This window comes from Sesamum indicum, unplaced genomic scaffold (genome assembly GCF_026168435.1).
Source record: "Sesamum indicum cultivar Baizhima isolate 11 unplaced genomic scaffold, ASM2616843v1 HiC_scaffold_109, whole genome shotgun sequence".
Classification (NCBI taxonomy): domain Eukaryota; kingdom Viridiplantae; phylum Streptophyta; class Magnoliopsida; order Lamiales; family Pedaliaceae; genus Sesamum; species Sesamum indicum.
Genome location: NW_028292352.1, coordinates 1 through 20,000, shown reverse-complemented (window position 1 = coordinate 20,000; position 20,000 = coordinate 1). Strand labels below are relative to the sequence as shown.

Sequence of the window (20,000 nt, the reverse complement as noted above, 5' to 3'; positions counted from 1 at the left end):
AGCTCTGAAAAAGCCATTCCTCTTGCGTTAAAGAATAGGATCCCCCTCATAACGTTGGCTTAAGATGTTTTCAGGACGGAAGCCATCTTGCACTAATGCGGCTTCCACCCTTTTTTCTATGAGGGTTTGTTTAGTCACCATAGACACGAATTGGCGCATGTCTGCCCAACTGTGTCTACCGATGAAAGACAAGTTCAATCGGCTCGCAAGCTCCCTTTCTCTGAGGACGTCCGGGAGCAAAGGCGGATCCTGGAGAATGAATACTTATTTCCAACAGGTAAAAATAGAATGCAAGATGACCTTTGCAGCGACTATTATTGTGCACCCACATAGATCCACAACTATTCCTATTCCAGATCTTAATCTGACATGAGCCATGAGGCTATGAGAGAAACGAAACCAGCTTCAATTACCATCGAACCTTTATTTAGTTTAGTTGGGCAATCCAAAAGGGGGAGTGTATGGTTCCTCAATCTTGGCTTGGGAAAATAAGGAAGATTCTTTTTTTGGAATAAAGACTAAAGAAGAATGCGGTGCATACACCGAGCTAAGGACTAGAATTCCATTCCCGATCCTCAATAAGAATTGGTATAATCGATCAGGACGATAAGTAGCGGATGCGGACGAGCGGACGATTGCCCGTCCTTTCAAGTAGTGGTAGTGGAGATCTCAGGTAGGAGAGCTAGGGGAAAGAGGCAGTTGCTTTTGCCCTTCTCTTTTCGTGGATCTAGGACCCCGGTGAAGTTGTTGAGATTCAGGGTTGAAAGTCCTTGTGTAGACTCCACCTGTTAGAGTTGCAACTCCTCAAGCAGAAGTCATTGAGAACGTCTCTTTCTTTGGCCCCTCTTTTGGATTGAGGAGCGGATCATCATGAGTCAGTCCTTGACTCCAGTACCACCATGCTTCTTCTCTTTTTGTCACGGGTGGAGTTGTGGCCCTTAGATAGATACTCCAAGCCTCGCTCTGTGCTGAAGACAGAATCTCTTATCGGCTGAGGAAATAGGTAGCCTGTAAGCCCACCCATTCTTCCTTTCCGACCTTAGCTTAGCTGCTCACGCCAATGCTCATGGGTATGGGGCCATAACTGCAGCTACTGTTATACTCCCACTCTCGAAGAGAGTCCTACTGCCGGCGAATCTACTGAAAGGCAGTCCTACTGAGGTGAGGAAAAATTTCTCTGTGGATTCGACCTGAGAGACTTCCTTCACCCAATCCGCTTCGATGATCTACTCCCATTTATCTACGACAAACCTTATCAGTACTTTCAACCCTGGGATCCCAACAACCATCGATGAGCTATCGAGCTAGGAGCCAAAAAGAAAGAGAATCAGCTCTCGGGTAAGCAGCATTTAAGGCAGCTATTCTGACTTCTAACTTCCAAGGAGATTTCATGAAGGGTAAGGGTCAAGAAAGGTCCTCAACGGCGATAACTACCGAAAGAGATAGTATCAACCCATATGAACGAACGAAAACTCTCCCATTAAGGCTGCTAGTTTCTCTAGTTTCTGGAGACCAATAAAATGGAATTCCAAAACCAACTCCAAGATGATCATAGATCACCCTTGACACCATCCATGAGCCTTCGAGCTATAACAGCCAAAAGGACAAGCAGCCCTTTGAGGCATTTCCCCTGGGTGTCGTAGAAAGAGAAAGCATAGCTACCACTGACTCTGCCGTGGAATCAAAGACTGACTCACCACTTCGAATTGAGGTTTTACTTAACTGAAAGGTGCTTCCTCAACCAGATAATTAGGACCTACCAATCGATTGGCTTGTCAGGAATGGGGATCAACCCAATATCCATTTACCGGATAGTCTTTCTTAGCAGCTAGTAATCTACGATCCTACACTTGAAGCTTTCAGAGAGTCCTACTGTCGGCGAATCTTCTTCCTCAATGAGAGGATGCCTGAAAGCTGCTGTACCAATAAGTGAAAGAGCGGAACCAAGAAAGCAAGCCTTTGAATCTCAACCCCACCCGAGGCATTTGATCGAATAGCTGAACTAGAGTTAGGAACGAAGGAAGAGAAAACTGACCCCAACCCGAGAGAGCTAGGGAAAGAAATTCGAATTGGCTCTGCATCCTCTGGAACTAAAGAAGTTGCGAGGTCTTGATTTCATATAGAATCTGCATATGAAATTAGAACCGGGGCTACCCTAGGATCGTGATTTGATCATCATTAGGTGGTGAGAAAGCACGCTTTATGACGAAAGGCGCTAGACGGACTAACGGCAAGCGATCAAGACACCAGTCTGCCCTCTAATAGAGGGTGCTACGGAAGAAATTAGGAACTGAACTTAGGTTTAGCAGTGCTTATCACTCAGGACGGCCAGACTCCAGTCGTCCAGTTTACTGGAAGACTTGCTGAGGAGCGTAGTCCAACTTAAGAGGAAACCTATAAAAAGGATGTGAATCGGCCGGAAGGGGGGAAGTAACTATTCGAAGTTGTGTATGGTAAGAGGACTAACAATAAGGGGGAAGCGATCAAAGCTTTGGTTTAGGGCCCACTTGGCGAAAGCAGAGATCTTTCTAGTGATTCAGTTCCCGGAAGGCTAAAAAGAAAAACCTCTTTTCTCTTCCTTTCTTACTGATGTAAGAGTCAAACTGGAAATTCAGACTCTTGTTATTGACTCTGCTACAGGTTTTTTCTCCCCCTTACGCTTACAACATAGGGGGCTGCTTACTTTGGTGCATCGAAGAATAGGTTATTTTTCACTTATTTCTTCTCTTCGTTCTCCATCTAAGTCCCTTATTGTTCAAACTGCAAACTCCGAACAATTCCCTCTAGCTAGTCTTGGTACTCTCTCTCGTTATAATCGAATATCTTATGCTCTTTTTTATCTTCCTGCTCTCTCAGTGAATCCTCTTTCCGACTTGAGAAAGATGCAACTATTCACTTCTCTCCTACCTCCTGTCTTGTACAGGATCATGTGAGAGGCCCTATGGAGTAAAGGGAAGTGCAGATCTGGAGTGTTTGGACGAGAAAGAAAGGCTTTGCAGCAAGCTGAGTTGTACCGAAATTTCATTTTCCGGGCATACGAGAAAAGAGTCCAGCCGAGCATATTTGTTTGCGAGTTTCTTGATCCCGGAAATCTTGTACTCAGAGTCACGGATAAAGTATACTATCCAGGGACGGAGTGAATGACCCCCCGTTCTTTCTAGTGGGTTTTTCCCGTCCCTTTTGGGACCATTCACCCTTTTCCCAACCAAGCATAGGTAGAACCCCTCTTTCCCATACACAACGACGGTTCCAAGCAAGATGAGTAGTTTATAGTCGACTCAATATCGACGAAATCCCCCCATTTGATCTCTTTAGTACCGATTGTCCTGTAGTGCACCCTTCATCGAAAGAGTAGGCGGTTGAAAGACCCATCTCTGAATAAAGCCTTTAGGTTGGGAGATATCAAAGGGGAACCTCGCCTAGCTGTCCCTGTATTATTCAACTCATCTATCCACTTATCTTGTCCAAAGCAGAAGGATTTTCGGTTACCTTTCTTTCGAAGGTAATCCGCCAGTCTCTAGACTGGAAAAGATTCAATCCACTTGTTGGCCTCCTTTTCTAGGTCGGTCATCTGTTCAATCCGTTGTTCTTCTGTCTGAGGTAAAGGCGAATTCCTTGTATACGGTCGAGCTGGCTTGGCTGGTACATCAAGCATATCGGCATATTCTTTGTTCGGTGTGGTACACATATCTGTCAATGTCAATCAAGTAATAGAATTCATTCCCGCTGTCTGTAATACCCTATGCCTCTTACTTGCTTTACTTTCTCGCTGTCTGGCTTAAGGACAGACTAGACTGACTTTCTTGCTGGCTGGCATTCCTCGTCATCAATTCAGCCTTAGGTCAATGAGTCCAGTCGCTATCTTCTTTTCTCCCGCTCAATTACATCGAGCCTCTTTCTTTCCCTAGGGGAAGTTCTTGTATGGCTTGAAGCAGTCCTTTCCCATTCAACCCAGGACAGGAAACCCCCAGAAGGAAAAGCAAGGTCTTGAAAGTCTTTTGTATGCACGAGACGCACAAAAAAGGTAGCAAATGGAAAGGAAAGGACCAAGAAAAGGGTGGTCAAATAACTCACTTGATGCAGGCAATCTTGAAAATCAGCAATACCTTGAGGTCACTAGGACAATTGGTTTCAGAAACGTGTTTGATCACATTCAAATTTCCCATTAATATCGAGGGCTGACTTCCTAGACTAGAACTGAAACTGATTAATTGATCCCCAAAACATTTCCTATCTCCATCTTTATTGAAACTATAGATGAAAGAGGCAGAGAAGAGCCCATCAGACTTAGAGATGTGACAATGGATAGCTTGAGCTGTAATGGAATTGACTGTTACATCCAAGCTATCTTTCCAAAGTAACCAAATTCTACCAAGGTGAGAGGCAATGGATATTGTGCAAGAAGGACCAGTTTGGAAAAATGAAAGGAACTATAAACTATAGAAGGCACTTTTTGGTATTTGTTGACCCTTGTTTCAACAAGACAAAGAAGGTCAATGTGGAGCCTTGAGATCAGTTGCCTAACACTATTTTTTTTTAGGGGACAAGTCCCCCCTTGTGTTCCAGACAAGAAGTTTAAGCATTAGGCTAAAATAGGAGGGTAATTACTGACCTCCAGCCCCTCAATGCCAACCAAAAGCTCATAGAAATGAGTTAAAACTACTTACTAGTAGAGTAGTAGAGGCGCATGGGAAGGAGAGCAATTCCAACTGTTTCCTATGGTGACAAATTCTATTGGGAGATTCTCACCAAAAGTGGAAAGGGGGGTTCTACCCATGGATCAGCTAACGCAGTTTAGATACTAAAGTAATCTCACCAGATTACGTCCCGAGACGATAGGCGACCTACATTTCCTTAGAGGTACAAACCACCGGTTGAACTTCTCTTCGTCAGAATAAGGGAGCTCACTTCACAAACCCAAAGCGTCAAACTCACCTCGATTTAGCAATTACACGTCCAGTCCAGGAGTTGCAGAAGGATCTAGGCAAGTAAAGAACTTGCTTTGCTAATATCACTCTTCATAGGATCACTCGCCTTAAGGCTCTCTCAGTGAAATTCCAAAAACAGATTATGGAATGAAATTGATGAGAACTGTCTTGTCAGAAAAGCAAATCTCAGTAGTTCCAGAGATGGATCGCCTTGGCTACAAGGCTCACTCCCTCCCTTGCTTTAGACGTATAGAAGGAGTACTTCTCACGAAATGACTTGCAAGTGGCACTGAGAAAGAGAAAGAAGAATGAGTGAGGAACTCAATTACATCGAGCCTCGGAAGGGATCTAGATTGAATGAATGCGCATAACTCGTACTCGCTTGTACCACCTTGTGCGAATGAGCCAACCACGGAAAAGAGACTTTCACCATAGTGAGTGATATGCTCAAATCTCCGCTTTGACTTTCGCCTTTGAATCCTTTAGTTTTTAGCTTAGCTGTCGGGTTCTTTCTATTTGATTTGGGCTTTCGACTTGGAATGAAAATGTTGGTATAGCTGTTTACTAGCATTAGTCAGGGTGCGCTTCAATAAAAAAGCGTAAGTAAGGCAATGCCGGAGTTCCCACTCATCTTAGTTTGAGAGCCCTATTACTAATACTCAACTTTCTACGCGAATTCAAGTAAAAAGAAGGGATTCACTATGCGTGTAGATTGAACGAGGTTCATCAAGCCGGTTCCATGGTTCAGTTCGAGCTTGGGGAAATCTCATAATGGTTGAAGAGGTCTGGTGTGAGTGACCAAGCCGTAAAGAAAGTAGAGAAAGAGGGTTCACTCTAACGAATTGAGAAGCTCAGTTTGAAGTCAAGTATAGATCCCACCCTGAACATGGGCCGGGGATTGGCTGCCTGTGGCTTTCTTTTCCTCCTTTCTGTATGTATCGGATGTCCGGAAGTTGTATATGAATATATCAGCCTTAAGTTTAGATATCTTTCATTGCGACTGGTTTTCATGCAGAATGATCCTGGTTCGTTTAATCCCGTGGTTCCTTTCGTGTTCGCGAAGTGCGCTATAGTACGGATGTTTGGGGCTCGCTGTGGAATGAGCTAGTGGTGCTGCATATGAAGTTTCTGATTCATACTGACCTCCCTGCTCAAGGGCTGACGTTTGCCCCATATGTCGAAAGGCAGGAGATCAAAGTAAAGGCTGGTGAAAATGGTCAGTCTGGTCGATGCAAGGCTCACGTTCGATTCCTTTTCAAGGTCGTGTACATCGATCTGTTCCTCGATCTAGGGACTAAAGCTGGAGTCAAAATCGTTATTCTTTCCCTTTCTTCAGTAGAATCCCCAGTCCCAAACGCCTACTCAAAACTAAGAGGGGGTAGCCGACAAGAAGAATGAAATCCCGAAAGGGCCCAATAAGACTTCCTTTCAAGTAATAAAGAAAGGGACGGACTGATATTCTAACTCCCGATGCAGGAGTAGGAATCTAAATGAGGAGGAGGGTTTCAAAAGGCATTGAACCTCTCAATCGAATGAATCGTCACATTCGTCATGATAAACTTTATACGGAACGGAGCCCTATCGCTCGGTTAGATAAGATAGTTCCACCCCAGAACTCAAACTAATAATTCACGATCCTAACTAAGATGTTTTTGTTCTTTCATGCCTGGACTCATCAAAATCTTTCTCTCGTGCAGGGATTTCTCTCTGCAGCTACAGATGGAGCTCCGCCTTTACCTTTCAGGCTTCGTTACACTCATCTTCTCTCGCTCTCATCTCTGCCTTTCATCCACATCGATACCACCGATCTCTTTTCCCACTCGTTAGGGCAGCGTTTATATAGCTAAAAGCTCAATTTGAGGCTGTTTTCCGAATCGTGTGCTGAAGCAAGGTAGTTCCCTTTTTTCAGGGGAGCTAGGCAGGTAAGGTTAGTAATAGCACATCAGAAAGATAGGCCAGGATAAACGATATCAATAACTCTAATAGAATCCTGTCCATCCATTGTAGGCCCCATGCACGCAATGGTCTCATCTTCAAGCATATGTAATCAACAGCTAGGATCAACCTAAATTAGCCAACAGATTCAAGGGCATTCTTGTCCCATCCCTTCACAAGTTGCATCTCTCAAACCCCTACAACAAACTTTCAGTTACAAGGGCACTTTGGTCTTTTCAGTGTCCCATTTCCCGCCACTTTCCCACAATTGACTTAAGAGACTCTGCAACTCACCACTCTCTCTGGTTCTTGTGGGTGGTTTTCTTTGGGATAAGAGATAAGAGAGAGAGAAGAAAGATAAGAACCGATCAAAGAATTAAGTGAAAGAAACCACAGCAAGAGAAGATGCCGATTTCAATCCTTGAAGCGGCAGGCCATGAGGAAGATGAACATTCTCATATTCATTCTGTGCGTCTTTATCTCGTTGAAGAACAAAAATGCAGAGACCAAGAAAGGCTCGTCGTCTTCATTGTCATGGGATTTATCTGCTTCGATTTTCTTGTTCTTGCTGTTTTTATCCTGAGACTGAGATGGCTTTCGTCTTTATTGATTAAATTGATGTGGGTTCTGATATACCAATGATTTTTCTTTCTTTGGAATTGAAACTTGTGCAGGGATATGATGCTTCTCTTCTCTTTTGTTGGAACTGGTTGCAATTGGAGTTAAATTGATTGCCTTTCTGTCTAAAATCGAAAATTCTTGCTCATTGCCTGCTGCCAGTGAAACCATTAGTCTTTGTGTTGGAATAGCATATATTTGTGTGGAAAAGGAAAAGTGGTATTATTAATAGTTTATTCTTTTTTACTTAAGAAATAGACAACATGTAAAAACCCAGAATCCAAATGTTTCTAACTGTATCCTTGCCTTGTTTTTAGGTACTCACAGCATTGTAGTGATTCACTGCAAATTCTTCCAAAACCGTCTCTACAACTTTGGTGGTACTAATAAACCTGATCCATCTCTGTTCATCAACAACACCTGCAGCGTCACCTCTCTTTGATGCCTCACCATCATCATCAGCAGTACCCATAATTCCCCTTCCTAAATTGCAAGAAGATCAGATCCCTTTCCCTTCAAGCATCTATTAGAGACGTGAAAAAAAAATGATTTAAATAGTATAGTTATTTTTTTCCTTTCAACTGCTGATATGGAAAAACGAACTGCATTTCTTGCTTTCATCCCTCTCCTGCTATCTCGCTCTCTGTCCCCTCTAAGACTGTCACGGCTTTTTATACATCTGAGCGTACTTCGTCCGCCTCATCTCTTTTTCTTCTGTACCCGCTATCCGCCCTTCTAATCTTTCTTTTACCAGGTCAAATCCCCACGGGTCTCACCTCGTCGAGCTGCCTCTTCTCCATCCCTCTCATCCTCTAGAGGTCGCCGACCTTCAGGCTCTGTTCTAGTCTAGTTGAAAGTTCACCCACTCACGTAGCTACCACTTCTAATCCTCGGGATCCGAGATATCAAGTCTGGATCGGATCCACGATACGTCAGGCTTACTCTGCCTTATCGGGCCCGTCAAGGCTGTGAACAGGCCACGGAGCTTGAGGCCCAAAGGGATGCTATCTCTAAATAAAAGGGCCTTAAGCGGAACAAGAGCTGGACAAGGTTGAGAGCCTCGGCAAACTGCTTGAGGATGTGCTGGGTCGTCTAGCAATTCTGGAGGACGAGTTTGATCCACTAAAAAGGGACTTAGATGCCAAAATGCCCCAAGTTCTTCCAGCCCATCTTCAGGTTGCTAGTGGTCTCGGTTAGACAAGGAAATAAGGCCCCAAAGGACTCATTTAGGGACTTCTTTGTCTTTATAGGCCCAATACGTGTATTTGTATTTTTATGCTGGTGGAATCGAAGATCTTCACTTCATAAGGAGACTAGGCTATTCTCATTCCTGCTTCAGTCCATCAATGCAGGAAGGCGGTTAGACTCTTGCTATAGGTTAGGGCTTCTATCGTGCTATTCTATAAAAAGAAGTTAGGCTTAGAAGACAAGGGATCCCTCTCGCTATGGATGGTTGCTGCTTGCGAGAAGCGTCTGTTCAGCTTTATCCTTTAACTAATTGTATGTAATAAAGAATTGTTCTACTGGTATTTCTACGCTCGATCTCTACTTCCCGAAAGCTTACTCTCCTTTCTACCGAGCAAGCTCCATTCATGCCCAACCATCGCACACAAGAGACAGCCCTTCGGACCTATGGCGAACCAATATCGTACTCTAGGGTAGCACTCTCTATGGAAAGATGAGTGGTTTGTGCTTCACTAGCCAAGTCCATGCACCTACAGCTCGATCTACTAGCGCTCTCTTCGATCCTTCCAGGTCAAGATCTTCGCTTTAAGACCACTTTTCGATGAGCAGATCTTTCGCTCAATTACGATCCATACTCAAACATGTTCGTTCGACGCCTCAACTGCCCTCTGCCACACATCTCTTTCCTTCGCTCTAGACCCACCCCCAAAATGGAACTCTGCCCTTTCCAACCAAGGAACGAGCAAGAACGCTTTGCTCCTGGGGCTCGTCTACACCACATCGACCTAGAGCTTAGGCTTATCTTTATGTTTTGGTTCCTTTGATTGATTTATTTGTAAACCAAACCCTTCCCCTTCATTCCATCCAGTCTTACTATTCTTTCAGGGAAACTCCTGAAGTTACGTCTTTCAGTACGCGGACTCAAGTCAAGTAGTTGAGATAAGCTGTTTGCTCTTTGTCAGATGCCCTTAGTTAAGTTCCTTTTGTCCTATAGGTTCGTTCTAAAGGTCAGTGGTTCAAGTCAATAAGCGAGGAGGCCCTTCTCACTCAAGCTCAAGCATTTACTTTTCGAGTTAGAGACCAACGTCTTGGGGCTAACGTGGGATCCGCTCAAGGTAGCTTGCTTACTCTCAGCCACTAGTTAGAAGAAAATCCCTTGACTTTAGTCCTTATCATGCTTGGACTCGTATAGAAGATATTCCCTCAGCCGGTATGGAACGTTCGTCTGGCCCCACAGCAAAGGGAAGAACTCATCCATCGAAGGTAATTGGAATTTTTTTTCTAGATGGCACTCCAGCAGGCTCGCTAGATCATGGGCTCGCTTACACGCGTATTCCAGACTTTAACTAGAGGACTTACTTCCACCCTTCCCTTGTGGAATCAAAAAGCTTGCCTATTCATTTTCAATATCAATATGGCTTCCCGCCTTGTAAAATACTACTGCTTATGCTTACCTTGAGAGAGAATCCTTCTTTACAACTGGCGAAAAGGGCAAAGAAAGTCACTCTTACTCAACATAAACTGATCCTTTATTATTTTCATTTTTTGCAGCGAGGGAATTGAGCACTTTTGAAGCTTTGAAAGGGACTAAGGAACGACGGAGTCACTCAACTGACAAGAAGAGGAATTTAAAAACGGAGTTAATGGCCTTCTTTCTTGATCTTGCTCCTCTTTCTATGAAAGCAGTGATATTAGAATCGCTCTTGATCCTGATAGCTTTCAAGCAGCTTTCTTTCTCACACTCGATGGCACCTCCTGCTTCAATCAATGGAACTTCTCCAACTACTGTCGCTTATTCATTTTCTTTTTCAATGGATATAGATAGAAGAAATAGAATTATGCCAATTCCTTTACCCACAAAAGACGGCCCCCTTAAAACTTCTTTCTTCCTTTCCTGCTGGAGTGAGATAGCCCTTCGCGGTACTTATAGCTCTCAGGCAATATAAAATATAAATAGAGAGAAAGCTTCCGCTTAAAAGATAGCCTCAATTACATCGACCCTCGTCCACCGGTTTGCCCAGACTCAAGGATTGCAATGCGATTTTAGCTTGCAAAGGAAAGGGAAAGACCTGAAAATAAGAGGGCTAGCTCACTCGCTGTAACCACTAGTTCTATAATTGGATCAACTGAAACTAGATCGTTGGCTTGCTGGCTTCCCTAGGGGGACGGACATGGACCGATGGAAAGACTTTCTCTAGAACCCGCTATCCTTAAGCTTGAACCAGTTATCCTTAAGATAGATAAAGTAGGCTTAGGGAGATTGGTTTGGCCTGACTAAAGAGATTCCTTTCCTTCCCGCTAGGCGAGACCCTTGAGCATTGCTAGGCGACTCAACACAACATAAGTCATTTCTAGAGTCAGCAGTTCAGCCCGAGGGCAGGTTTGGAACCCTAACTACAGCTTCTATCTCCTCTAGGTCCACTGATCCTTAGTCCTTCTCCCCCGAAACCAAGCTAGGGCCTTAAGGCTTTCCTTATGAGACACTAATCGACTGCTTCTTTCGAGATGCTAAGAATAGTGTAAAGAAAGACTTTCTTGGTCCTTTCGAAGCAGATATTCGTACGCCTATTGGGTTATTTGAGGATGGCACTGGTTTCGGCTTGACTGCTTTCCTTGGGTTCCTTTTGGTTATAAGGGATAACTATTAAGCCTTAAGCTAGCAAGGTAAATGGATTTCGGAAAGAAAGATCCCACGTCCCGAAAGACCAGGCGATAAAGAATAAAGAAAGAAGGCTATGGGGAAAGATCCCAGACCTGGCTCGCTCCAGGCAAATGAAATTCCTCCTCACCCGAACTCGAGGTAACTGATTTCGGAGTTCACTTCCCGGGATTCACTGATTTAGGAGTGAACGAAGCCCAGTGGCTCAGTAGCCTTTCTTTGTCGATTGGGTCCTGGTTCTAGGGCGCCCTCGTAAGGTGAAGAGTCGCCTCCCCTTGTACCAAGAAGCAAGTTCAGAACAGAAGGATAAGGGGCTCGTCTATTAGTTGTTATTAGTTGACGGGGCTATCTCAGATATCTCGAGTAAGGAAAGGGGCTTGATGGGGAAAGAGAATCTATTTCATAGGAAGACGTGCGCCAATCCACTTCTTTTCGAACGGTGAAGAAGGATAATCGAATAAGTCAATTGACATTGCCTCTGCTCTGGCAGCTCCTTCAGCTAGCAAGCTATGTTGGTTTGGGCATTTCCATCGCGAAGGATTCAAAACGAGTCCCATTCGATTGAGATTCATTCAAGGGTGTGGTTTGACTGGTGAACTACCTAAAAGTCTATCTATTATCAGTTTCACTCGTTCTATTTGAAGTTGGTTATCCCCTTTGGTGCTTTCCTGGAACATTTCATTGACCTAAGGCACAATCCTCTTTCTTCTTAGAAAGGCTTGCTGACAGTGATTTTGCCGAATCAAGGCTCAGGGGCAAGAAAGATAGGTTCTTTCGCTTCCAGCTGGCGGATCAATGCCAGAGCTTCCCCTCTCGGTTTTCCTAACAAAGGTTTCAGTGGGTACCGCGCTTGCTACTAGACTAAGAAAGTGGAGCAATAGACGTTCCACTTGTCCTCTTCCTTGCCCTTTTCGGAGGATAGATTCTATTAAGAATTAAGACCCAAAGAGTCGTTGGCGCACTTCCTCTTCATGAAGAAGAATAATATGGAAACTCCAGACATCAAGGCATACCATCCCAATTATTTGAGATTTTATTTTATAGAGAGTTTAATGTCAAATAAAGCTTCTGTTGTCTTAGGAGCCTTTGATTTTTATGATATAACACCGCCCATGGATAGAGTGAAACTTATGCAAAAGGTTTATCATTTGGTGGAGGATAGTACTATCAGGGCGCTGGTGGAATCATTTGTTTTAAAGCTTCAACTAGATAAAGATAGTAATCCGTTGGATCGAATCTTAGGAGTTGTTCAAACTAAACGAAAACCTACCAGAGGCCTTGGTTTGCTATATTTTATTCTAATGGATTTCTATTTAGAAAATATTGATCACATTATTAATGAAACAATAAAGAAATCTGGGTTAAATTGTTTTTGGGGTAGGTGCTTAAATTCTGCTATCTTGGGGTTTTCGGATGATAAAAAGAAAGTCCAATATCACGAGGCAGTTAAACATCGTACTTCCTGCTTGGGGATTGGCAGCGAAAGTGCGTTCTGGAACCAGAGGAGGTCGAGTGATTAGGCCATGGAACGGTCGGCTTTATATAAATAAGAATGGCTACCTACAATGGGAGCGGCCGGAAAGTCTCGTTCATATGTAATGAAAATGGGGCTTTTTTAGGTTAGTCTTTCTAAGGTTCGTGTTCTGTCCTGATCTATGCTTCTTGTTCTGCTTCTTTTTCTGATTTCCAGCTTCTAGTCCTACGCTACGAGTTTAGAAAGTGGACCGGTCTGAAGTTGAGCCGGAGGGGGAAGGAGATAGGGCAGGGCCTTCCCCACCTATATTAATGTTTTTATTTATTCCTATTATTATTCATCAGGTTTGTTATTGTATAGAGTAGAGGTCTTTTGTCCTTCATTAGTAGACTGATTTCCTTGTTCCTCATAGTATTTAGACAGCAAGGATTTATTCTCATCATCCATTTCCTCTAATAGTTTTGTGATTTTCTCATTACTAAGATGATTCTTATCCATTTCTAACATCTTTCTTATCTTATCAATTTCATCATTTTTCCTCATAACTTCAAAATCCGATACTATTTTGAGAGGTTTCAGCATAATGGTTTTAATCAGAGGATTGAGTCTAACGAATATGTTATCAATGAGTTTTGGGATAAATTGTATAGGGATATGGAAGCTATATGCATATATAAGGATGGGAATGATAGATATAATACTCAACTATTTAAATTATTGAAGGATAAGGAACATGATTTGATAAACTTGCAGAAGCTTATTGAAGCTACAACTAATCATTTCGATGAAGGCAGTATCTATAAAGAAACACCTAACTTAATCAGATTATTGATAAGAGAGGATCATAATTGCGCTAAATTTTGTATAATAGACTACCTCAAGATATTTATAATAGTACTATTATGCAGTTTGGTCAATATACGCTGGAGGCAATCATTATATATGTACTAGGGATGGCGTTCGACTGTATTCAAGAATCATCGATTGTAAGGGTCTCTACATTGTTGGGACTTCTAGATAGAACCGTTAGAACACAGGCTTTCATTATTAATAAGAATAAAAAGGAAAGTATTAATGAAGAAAGTCAATTTGAGATTGGTAAAATATTGCTAGAATTTATGATTGAAAGAAATATAATCTATATTGAGTCCATAACCTCTGATGATAAGAAAGCTGTAGTTAAAAAGAAGGGTGTTGGTTATTTGGAATCCAATTTATTCGCTGTATGTAATTTTTACCTTAGTATTCTACCGTTGAAACTCAATTTTCCTATGGTTTGCAAGCCCTTAGATTGGGGACACCCCGATGAAGAACTTGCTAAGTGTATTGATTTAGATTTTATGAGGCCTTATGTCTTATCAGATCTGAGAGGTGGGTACTTAAGCGCTCCCACCATAAATATGTATACAGGGATTCTATCATCCAATAACCTAAGAAATTTCAATATTGAATTACATGATTTTGATTTACAGTATGATGAAATCGATTCCTAACAGCGGATTCTCTGCATCTAGGGTTCTGGCTTTAATCGGCGTAACGACTGCTTTCGATGGCAATCCTTTCTGTGCCCCCATCTTGAAAGCGAAAGAAGGAAGTAAACAACCTGAAAGCTTAGTATGGTAAGATAGTTTTCCAACTCCTATTCGAAAATATCCTTTTTTTCGTCCATCGGGACTTTCTTTCGAACTGGCTTTCTAGCTTCCTTGCGATACTAGTCTTCATCACTGGGCCTTCAAAAACCTATTCTATTAAGATAGCTTACCAATCAAAAAGGAGAGCATTCGTATCTAGACTTTCAAGACGAAAACTGCATAAAATAAAAGAAGTAGCTAGTTGAAGATCTATATATTTTATATAGATATCAAGAAAGCTTCAATTCAAGCTCGCCTTACTTTATCAGATAGGGGAAAGGAAAAAGATGTGTAGAAGACGAAACGAGCCCTGTTTGCTTGTCTATGTGGAATTCCTTTATTTCGAACGAGTTTCATTCAAAGCCTGCTTTCTTATCATTTAAAGCCTTGGCAGCAGTCCATTCCTACCGTGCTCCGGCTATTCTATCTGTCTGTGTATCGCGTAGAGCACGTACTATGAATCCTAGTCCCCTAGTGTAAGGGGCTTGTGGGTTCCTTCTTGCATTGCAGTGAAGTAAGGAAGGATTTCTCTCGTCCTTGAGGTGTGGGACCATTGGCCTTGACTAACCCCCACAGGATTCGAATGATTTCCTTTGTTGAGTGAGGAGGGCTTGAAAGAATCTCTCTTCCGTCTAAGCCAGGGAAGTCTAGACTTGCTGCAAGTTGAGCCATAGCCTAGTTCTTCTTTCGTTTACCAACTACCAACCGTCCTTGCTAATGCTAATAAAATGCTTTCTAATGGGATGCCCTTCTAAAATGTAAAATGATAATGAAAGAAATGCCTTTCTACTGAGCTGCTTTTCATAGCTAAAGTAGCCAGGTCCTTTTAAAGACCGAACAAATAGGGCAAGATTGGACCGGCTATCAACTACTTTTCTTTTAGGCGGGATCCATTGGAATTGTAACTGCGAATGGAAGTGGGTCTGCTAGCTATGATGCTGCTGAAGGAGCCGGGACTAGATACAGGTCTCGATCTCACTCTATAAAGTCAAGGCGAGGATACTATCAAAACGCTTCTCAACCATAGAAGCAATGCTTGGATCAAATAGTTTATATAGAGGTGGGGATTCCTACACGATCGAGATAAAGAGAATAGAGAACCACTCCATAAACAAGACAAGAGAGTATTCGATAGACAAGCCCCTTCCTTGTTCCTACAAGCAAAGAGAAGAGATGGGCATCCGAGGAACGCAGTGGCTTGCTGGCTTTGTTTCAGTTCATCTTTCTTCTTCTTTTGTTGTTAAGCGTCCATAGGTGAATTTTTAGCTTTATCTATTTTTCTAAAAAAGAAATATGCGCCCCTCCCCTCTTTTCTGTTGAGTTCATCTCGTAGAGGGAGGGCGTGTTAAAGCCATCGCATAGGGGGCTCCCTTATAAACTCTCACAAGGATTGATAATAAGCATCAATTCGGGGGATCAAAAGAAGAAATAATAAATAGATAGATTCTATCTGTATTCCCACCTCAAGCTCGGTCGTTGGCTGTCCTCCTCAATCGATTGGACTATGGCGAATCGCTTGTGTATAGGTCTTAGGGAAAGTTTAAGACGCTATTGCTCCCAACTGGTCTTGATCGGTTTGTCGGTCCAACAAAGAAGTCCACTCTAGTTCCTTCTCCTGTCCGGTCGGAAACAGGTATTCTGTTTATGGTGTAAGGGTCGGCAGCAAAGGAGCTGAAGTCGAAAGCGAGGTGGAGTGAAGCACGGTCGGCAACAGCTAATTGGCTTAGGCGATTCTTGTTGTGGGCGTAGGGTAGGACTCTCTTTCGAGTTTCAGGGGTGAATCCTCATATAAAGGACTCCCATCCCCGGGAAAGTCCCCAACTGGATCAATCTTTGTTGGCTGGCTTGCTTTGCTTGGTTGGTGGATAGGACGAATCCCTGCTATCAATAAGGCTTTGGGATGGATTATCCACTTCGCACACAATGCTAAAGAACATAACTTTGCTTATTTCGAGCGAATGTAAAAATCTCAGAATATGGGCTTCACCAATTGCTTGTCTTTCTTTAGTCACGCCGCGCCTAAGTCTACGGTAAGACTCTGGCTGCCACAACTCTCTCTTTCTTTGATAAGTTCACTTCAATAATTTCTCGTAAGGAATCAAAAGAACTGGAATACCAAAGGGAATCAAATACTACGAAGATGGAGCGGAATGTTGAGAATGGGAGCCAAGGAATAAAACTTGGATTGTCATTGTCTTATCGTCCTGTCGTCAGCTGCTACAACTAACTCAAGTAGAATAGGGGCTAAGCTAATTACTGAGAATAAGTCAGCAGAGAAAAAAACGTGGAATGGAATCGGTAGTGAAGCCAGGACGTCGAATGCTACTCTAGAGCCGATTCATAAAGAACCTCGAAATACACATCTGAATTCGGTTCAGTGACCACTTTCTCGACTCAGCATTTTCGGAGGGAAAGTTCCTTCCGGTCTGGGTGAGTTCACGAATCAGATGGAGAGCCACCCATCCTAGGTATGAGTCACGTGGACGCTGCAGAGCATCTGCTTAGGAAAGAGTCGGGATCTTCTAATGTACAAAGATCCCCTAAGGGACTTTCTTTAGATACTGCTCCTACGGATAGGATAGATAGTTAGCTCTTGCGTTTAGAGAAAGATTAGACTATAGATGGGGTTCCCAAGTCTTTCTAGGGGAAGTTCATTAGACATCTATTCTCCCGAAGGCAAAAGGAAGGCTATGCACACGAAGCTAAAGTGGGTGACGGAATTCGCCAGCGATGATAGGGAAAATCCTTCTTCAACATATAGATTTCTATCAGTGCCATGTGCTGGCATGGGCCTGGTCCTTCACTAATGAATATGTCCAACCGGTATCAGATATGGCCTGATCTGTGAATCGGTGTCGTGTCAAGCAATCCATCCGGCTTTGGCGGCCTGGGCCTGCGAGCAGGATATTCTTTATTACTGGATCGCCCGGGGAGATGAAAACTATATAGAAGGCACCGGCCCATTGGGAAGCTCGGAGAAAGGTGTGCCTTGCTTCCTAACAGCACCAAGAGATTGTTTGCAAAGCGGGAAGGGCCTAGCTCCAATGATGGATACTACTTATTAGTTGACCGAGGTGAAGGCATCTAGTCCATTCGCATTCGAGACATCTCGACTAGCATATTCGGAGTTTACAAGGAATCACCAGCTACCTTAAAAGGCAGTTGAGCAAAGAAATGAATCAAGACAAAGCACCCAAATCTATGCCAATTTTACCCGCTTTCGTCCAAGTGTCGATTTCAGCTCCTCGGCTTCAGCTGAGGTTGGTTTACGATCGATCCCTCTGCGAACTTCAACTGGTCCGGGCATAAGTCCAGACTCTCGGTCTGATTAGGCCTCTGCTGGAACTGCGCTCTCTATGTTTTGATCGGCTGACCCTCTGAAGTGGAAATTTCAGAGGTTGGAAGGTCTAAACCACTTGTATCACTCAAAGGAGATAAGGGAAGAATCACTTCCCCGTTCCTCAACATATCCCACGCGCGGAAAATGATGCCATACCTTTCTATCGTTTTCTCTTCAGGTAATCTTTCAATTCTCCGTGGACTCACGGGGGGCCTGAGGAAGAACTCAAGCGGCTGCTCGAAGTCTAGGATAGCCAGATAGTCTCATTTCAAGTAACGCAAGTGACTAGCTACAAAAGTGACAAGGAATCTCTCCTTAGTCTCCTCATAGCCCTGCCAAAAGAAGCCAAGTAAAGATATAGACTCTTCATCTATATCTTTCGGCTTGACTGCCTCTAACAAGAACTGACGCACTCTCCCTCTTTCGTAACAGTTGAGAATACCCTTATCAGGGTAAGCTAACCATACCTCCAGAGGTAGGGGTACCAAACCCGACGGCCCATAGAGAGATAACCAATGACGTTTCCAACGACGACTCAAACGCTCAAAAACTTGAGAGCCTTCTTTTAAATCGACGCGAGAAAGCGTTCGCAGCACCTCTCAAACGAAATGATGCATGAAACTTACATCCTATCGTAGAGAAAGTTGATACTGCAAGAGAGCTGTACGCTAACAAGAGACAAGCCATAGACACAGGAGATCGAACAGATCTGCCTTACTATCAATGTGATTATCTATTATAAAGCGCTTTGCAAACTCACAGCAGCCATTATGGGAGATGAGGGATTTCTGTATGGATATAACTCCACCCATCTCATCCATAATTCTCATATAGGCTTCTGCCACCCTCTTATCAGCAATGACTATATCATCACCAAGGATGGCATAATCCCAGAACTTCTTACCAGGATACACTTCATAAGCTGCCAACCACACGACCATATGATGAGTCAGTGTGAATGACGGCCAAGATGAGAGATAGCCGAGGGGTTGACCCCTCGTAAAGCGGTATACACGCGCTTTAGAAGGACTGCCAGTACGTTCGGGAGACCGGAACGCGATCTGGTTCATCATATGAAACCAAACGTGCCCCAGGTCATCTCCAAAGATACCAGCAAGCATTGATCCCGTAAGGACTGACGGGAACATGTCTGTAGCCGCTTTCAGATCAAAAGAATATAGCTCTTTCTTTCCTCGCAGCCGCCGAAGAGGTCGCAACTGATCAAACGTACCATCAGTCCTCAGGGACTTAAGAACTGACATTTCCCAATCATGCAACGGCTTTAAGAGCCGTTGAAAGATAGGATTAGGTATCGCGAACGTGCGGACCTTTCCGGCCCCCTCAAGCTTCAACCCGAACCTCCCGGCTTCAGGCCTAGTTGACATGTAATCCCACCACAGCTGTTGAGCTGGAGGAATTAGGAGATCCATCAACCAGTTAAACCCATCTAAACCTTCCTTCAGAGGACAAACAGGATTATCATAACCATCTGTGGGTAAATGAACCCTAGGATGATACAATAAAACTTGCTACTGAAAGCATTCGCTCTGGCTTCTGGAGTGTCATCAGCGCAGTCGCGTCGATAGGGAGAGTGTGGAAGATCGTCATACCAAAACGTTTCTTCTCACCCGCCTTGCCGAAACGGCGACGACAATGACCCTTCCAGAACTGGAACCAGGGTCCAGCACCTAACGCGGATTCCTTTACGGGATCTTTATAAGTATTAGGTCCTGAGGTAAAGACAGGTTCCCAAGAGAAACCAAGTTCCAAAGGTATTTCATGGTACCGGGGAGCATAGGCTTTCAGCATACTAGCACCAGAACTGAGCAATTTCTTGCACCACGTCTGGGTAGTATACGACGGCTCAAAGAGAGGGTGATGAATAGTTTCATGCGCCACTCTTCTCCAGCACCTCTTACCGACCTTCATAAGCCGATAGAATGCCGTAATGGTAAGAACCATCCGAACCACCCGTGGGTCCTTCTGACGTAATAACTTACGATACATTGGAGGGATGACCACAGGCAAGCCTGAACGGGTAAGTTTCATATGCAGGGAGAGTTGGGGAAGAGGGACACCACTGTCTTTCGAACCAACGTACCACATAACAAGCTGACTTACTTGTTTTAAGTACTTAGCCGTAAACAGAGCGCCATTCCTTTTATACATCCTACATATAAAACGACTCATGTGAAGTGTAGCTTTCTCTATTCCTAGTTAGAACTTTTAG

At 43.6% G+C, this 20,000-nt stretch overlaps 2 protein-coding genes across 2 annotated transcripts in view; both read right to left on the bottom strand.

Annotated features, from left to right (window-relative positions):
* Window positions 1–1,564, bottom strand: part of ABCI5 (Cytochrome C assembly protein) — a 2,655-nt gene extending 1,091 nt beyond the window's left edge. Inside the window, exon 1 of the mRNA XM_088877368.1 lies at window positions 1–1,564. This exon is cut by the window's left edge and continues 1,091 nt beyond it. The gene's annotated coding sequence lies outside the window, so the exon portion shown is untranslated.
* Window positions 1,565–18,438: 16,874 nt separating this feature from the next.
* On the bottom strand, window positions 18,439–19,939 carry LOC110011764 (Mitovirus RNA-dependent RNA polymerase). Its single transcript, XM_088877367.1, has 2 exons — window positions 19,399–19,939; window positions 18,439–19,259 (listed from the first exon to the last, which is right to left on the bottom strand). Exons 1-2 carry the CDS (start codon window positions 19,937–19,939, stop codon window positions 18,439–18,441), a joined length of 1,362 nt encoding a protein of 453 aa, XP_088733493.1.
* Window positions 19,940–20,000: the final 61 nt, after the last annotated feature.

Coding starts and splice junctions, on each gene's coding strand:
- LOC110011764 (XM_088877367.1), bottom strand. CDS start 19,939: ATGTATAAAAGGAATGGCGCTCTGTTTACGGCTAAGTACTTAAAACAA. Junction 19,260..19,398: donor TCGCCGTTTCGGCAAGGCGG/GTGAGAAGAAAC, acceptor ATTTACCCACAG/ATGGTTATGATAATCCTGTT.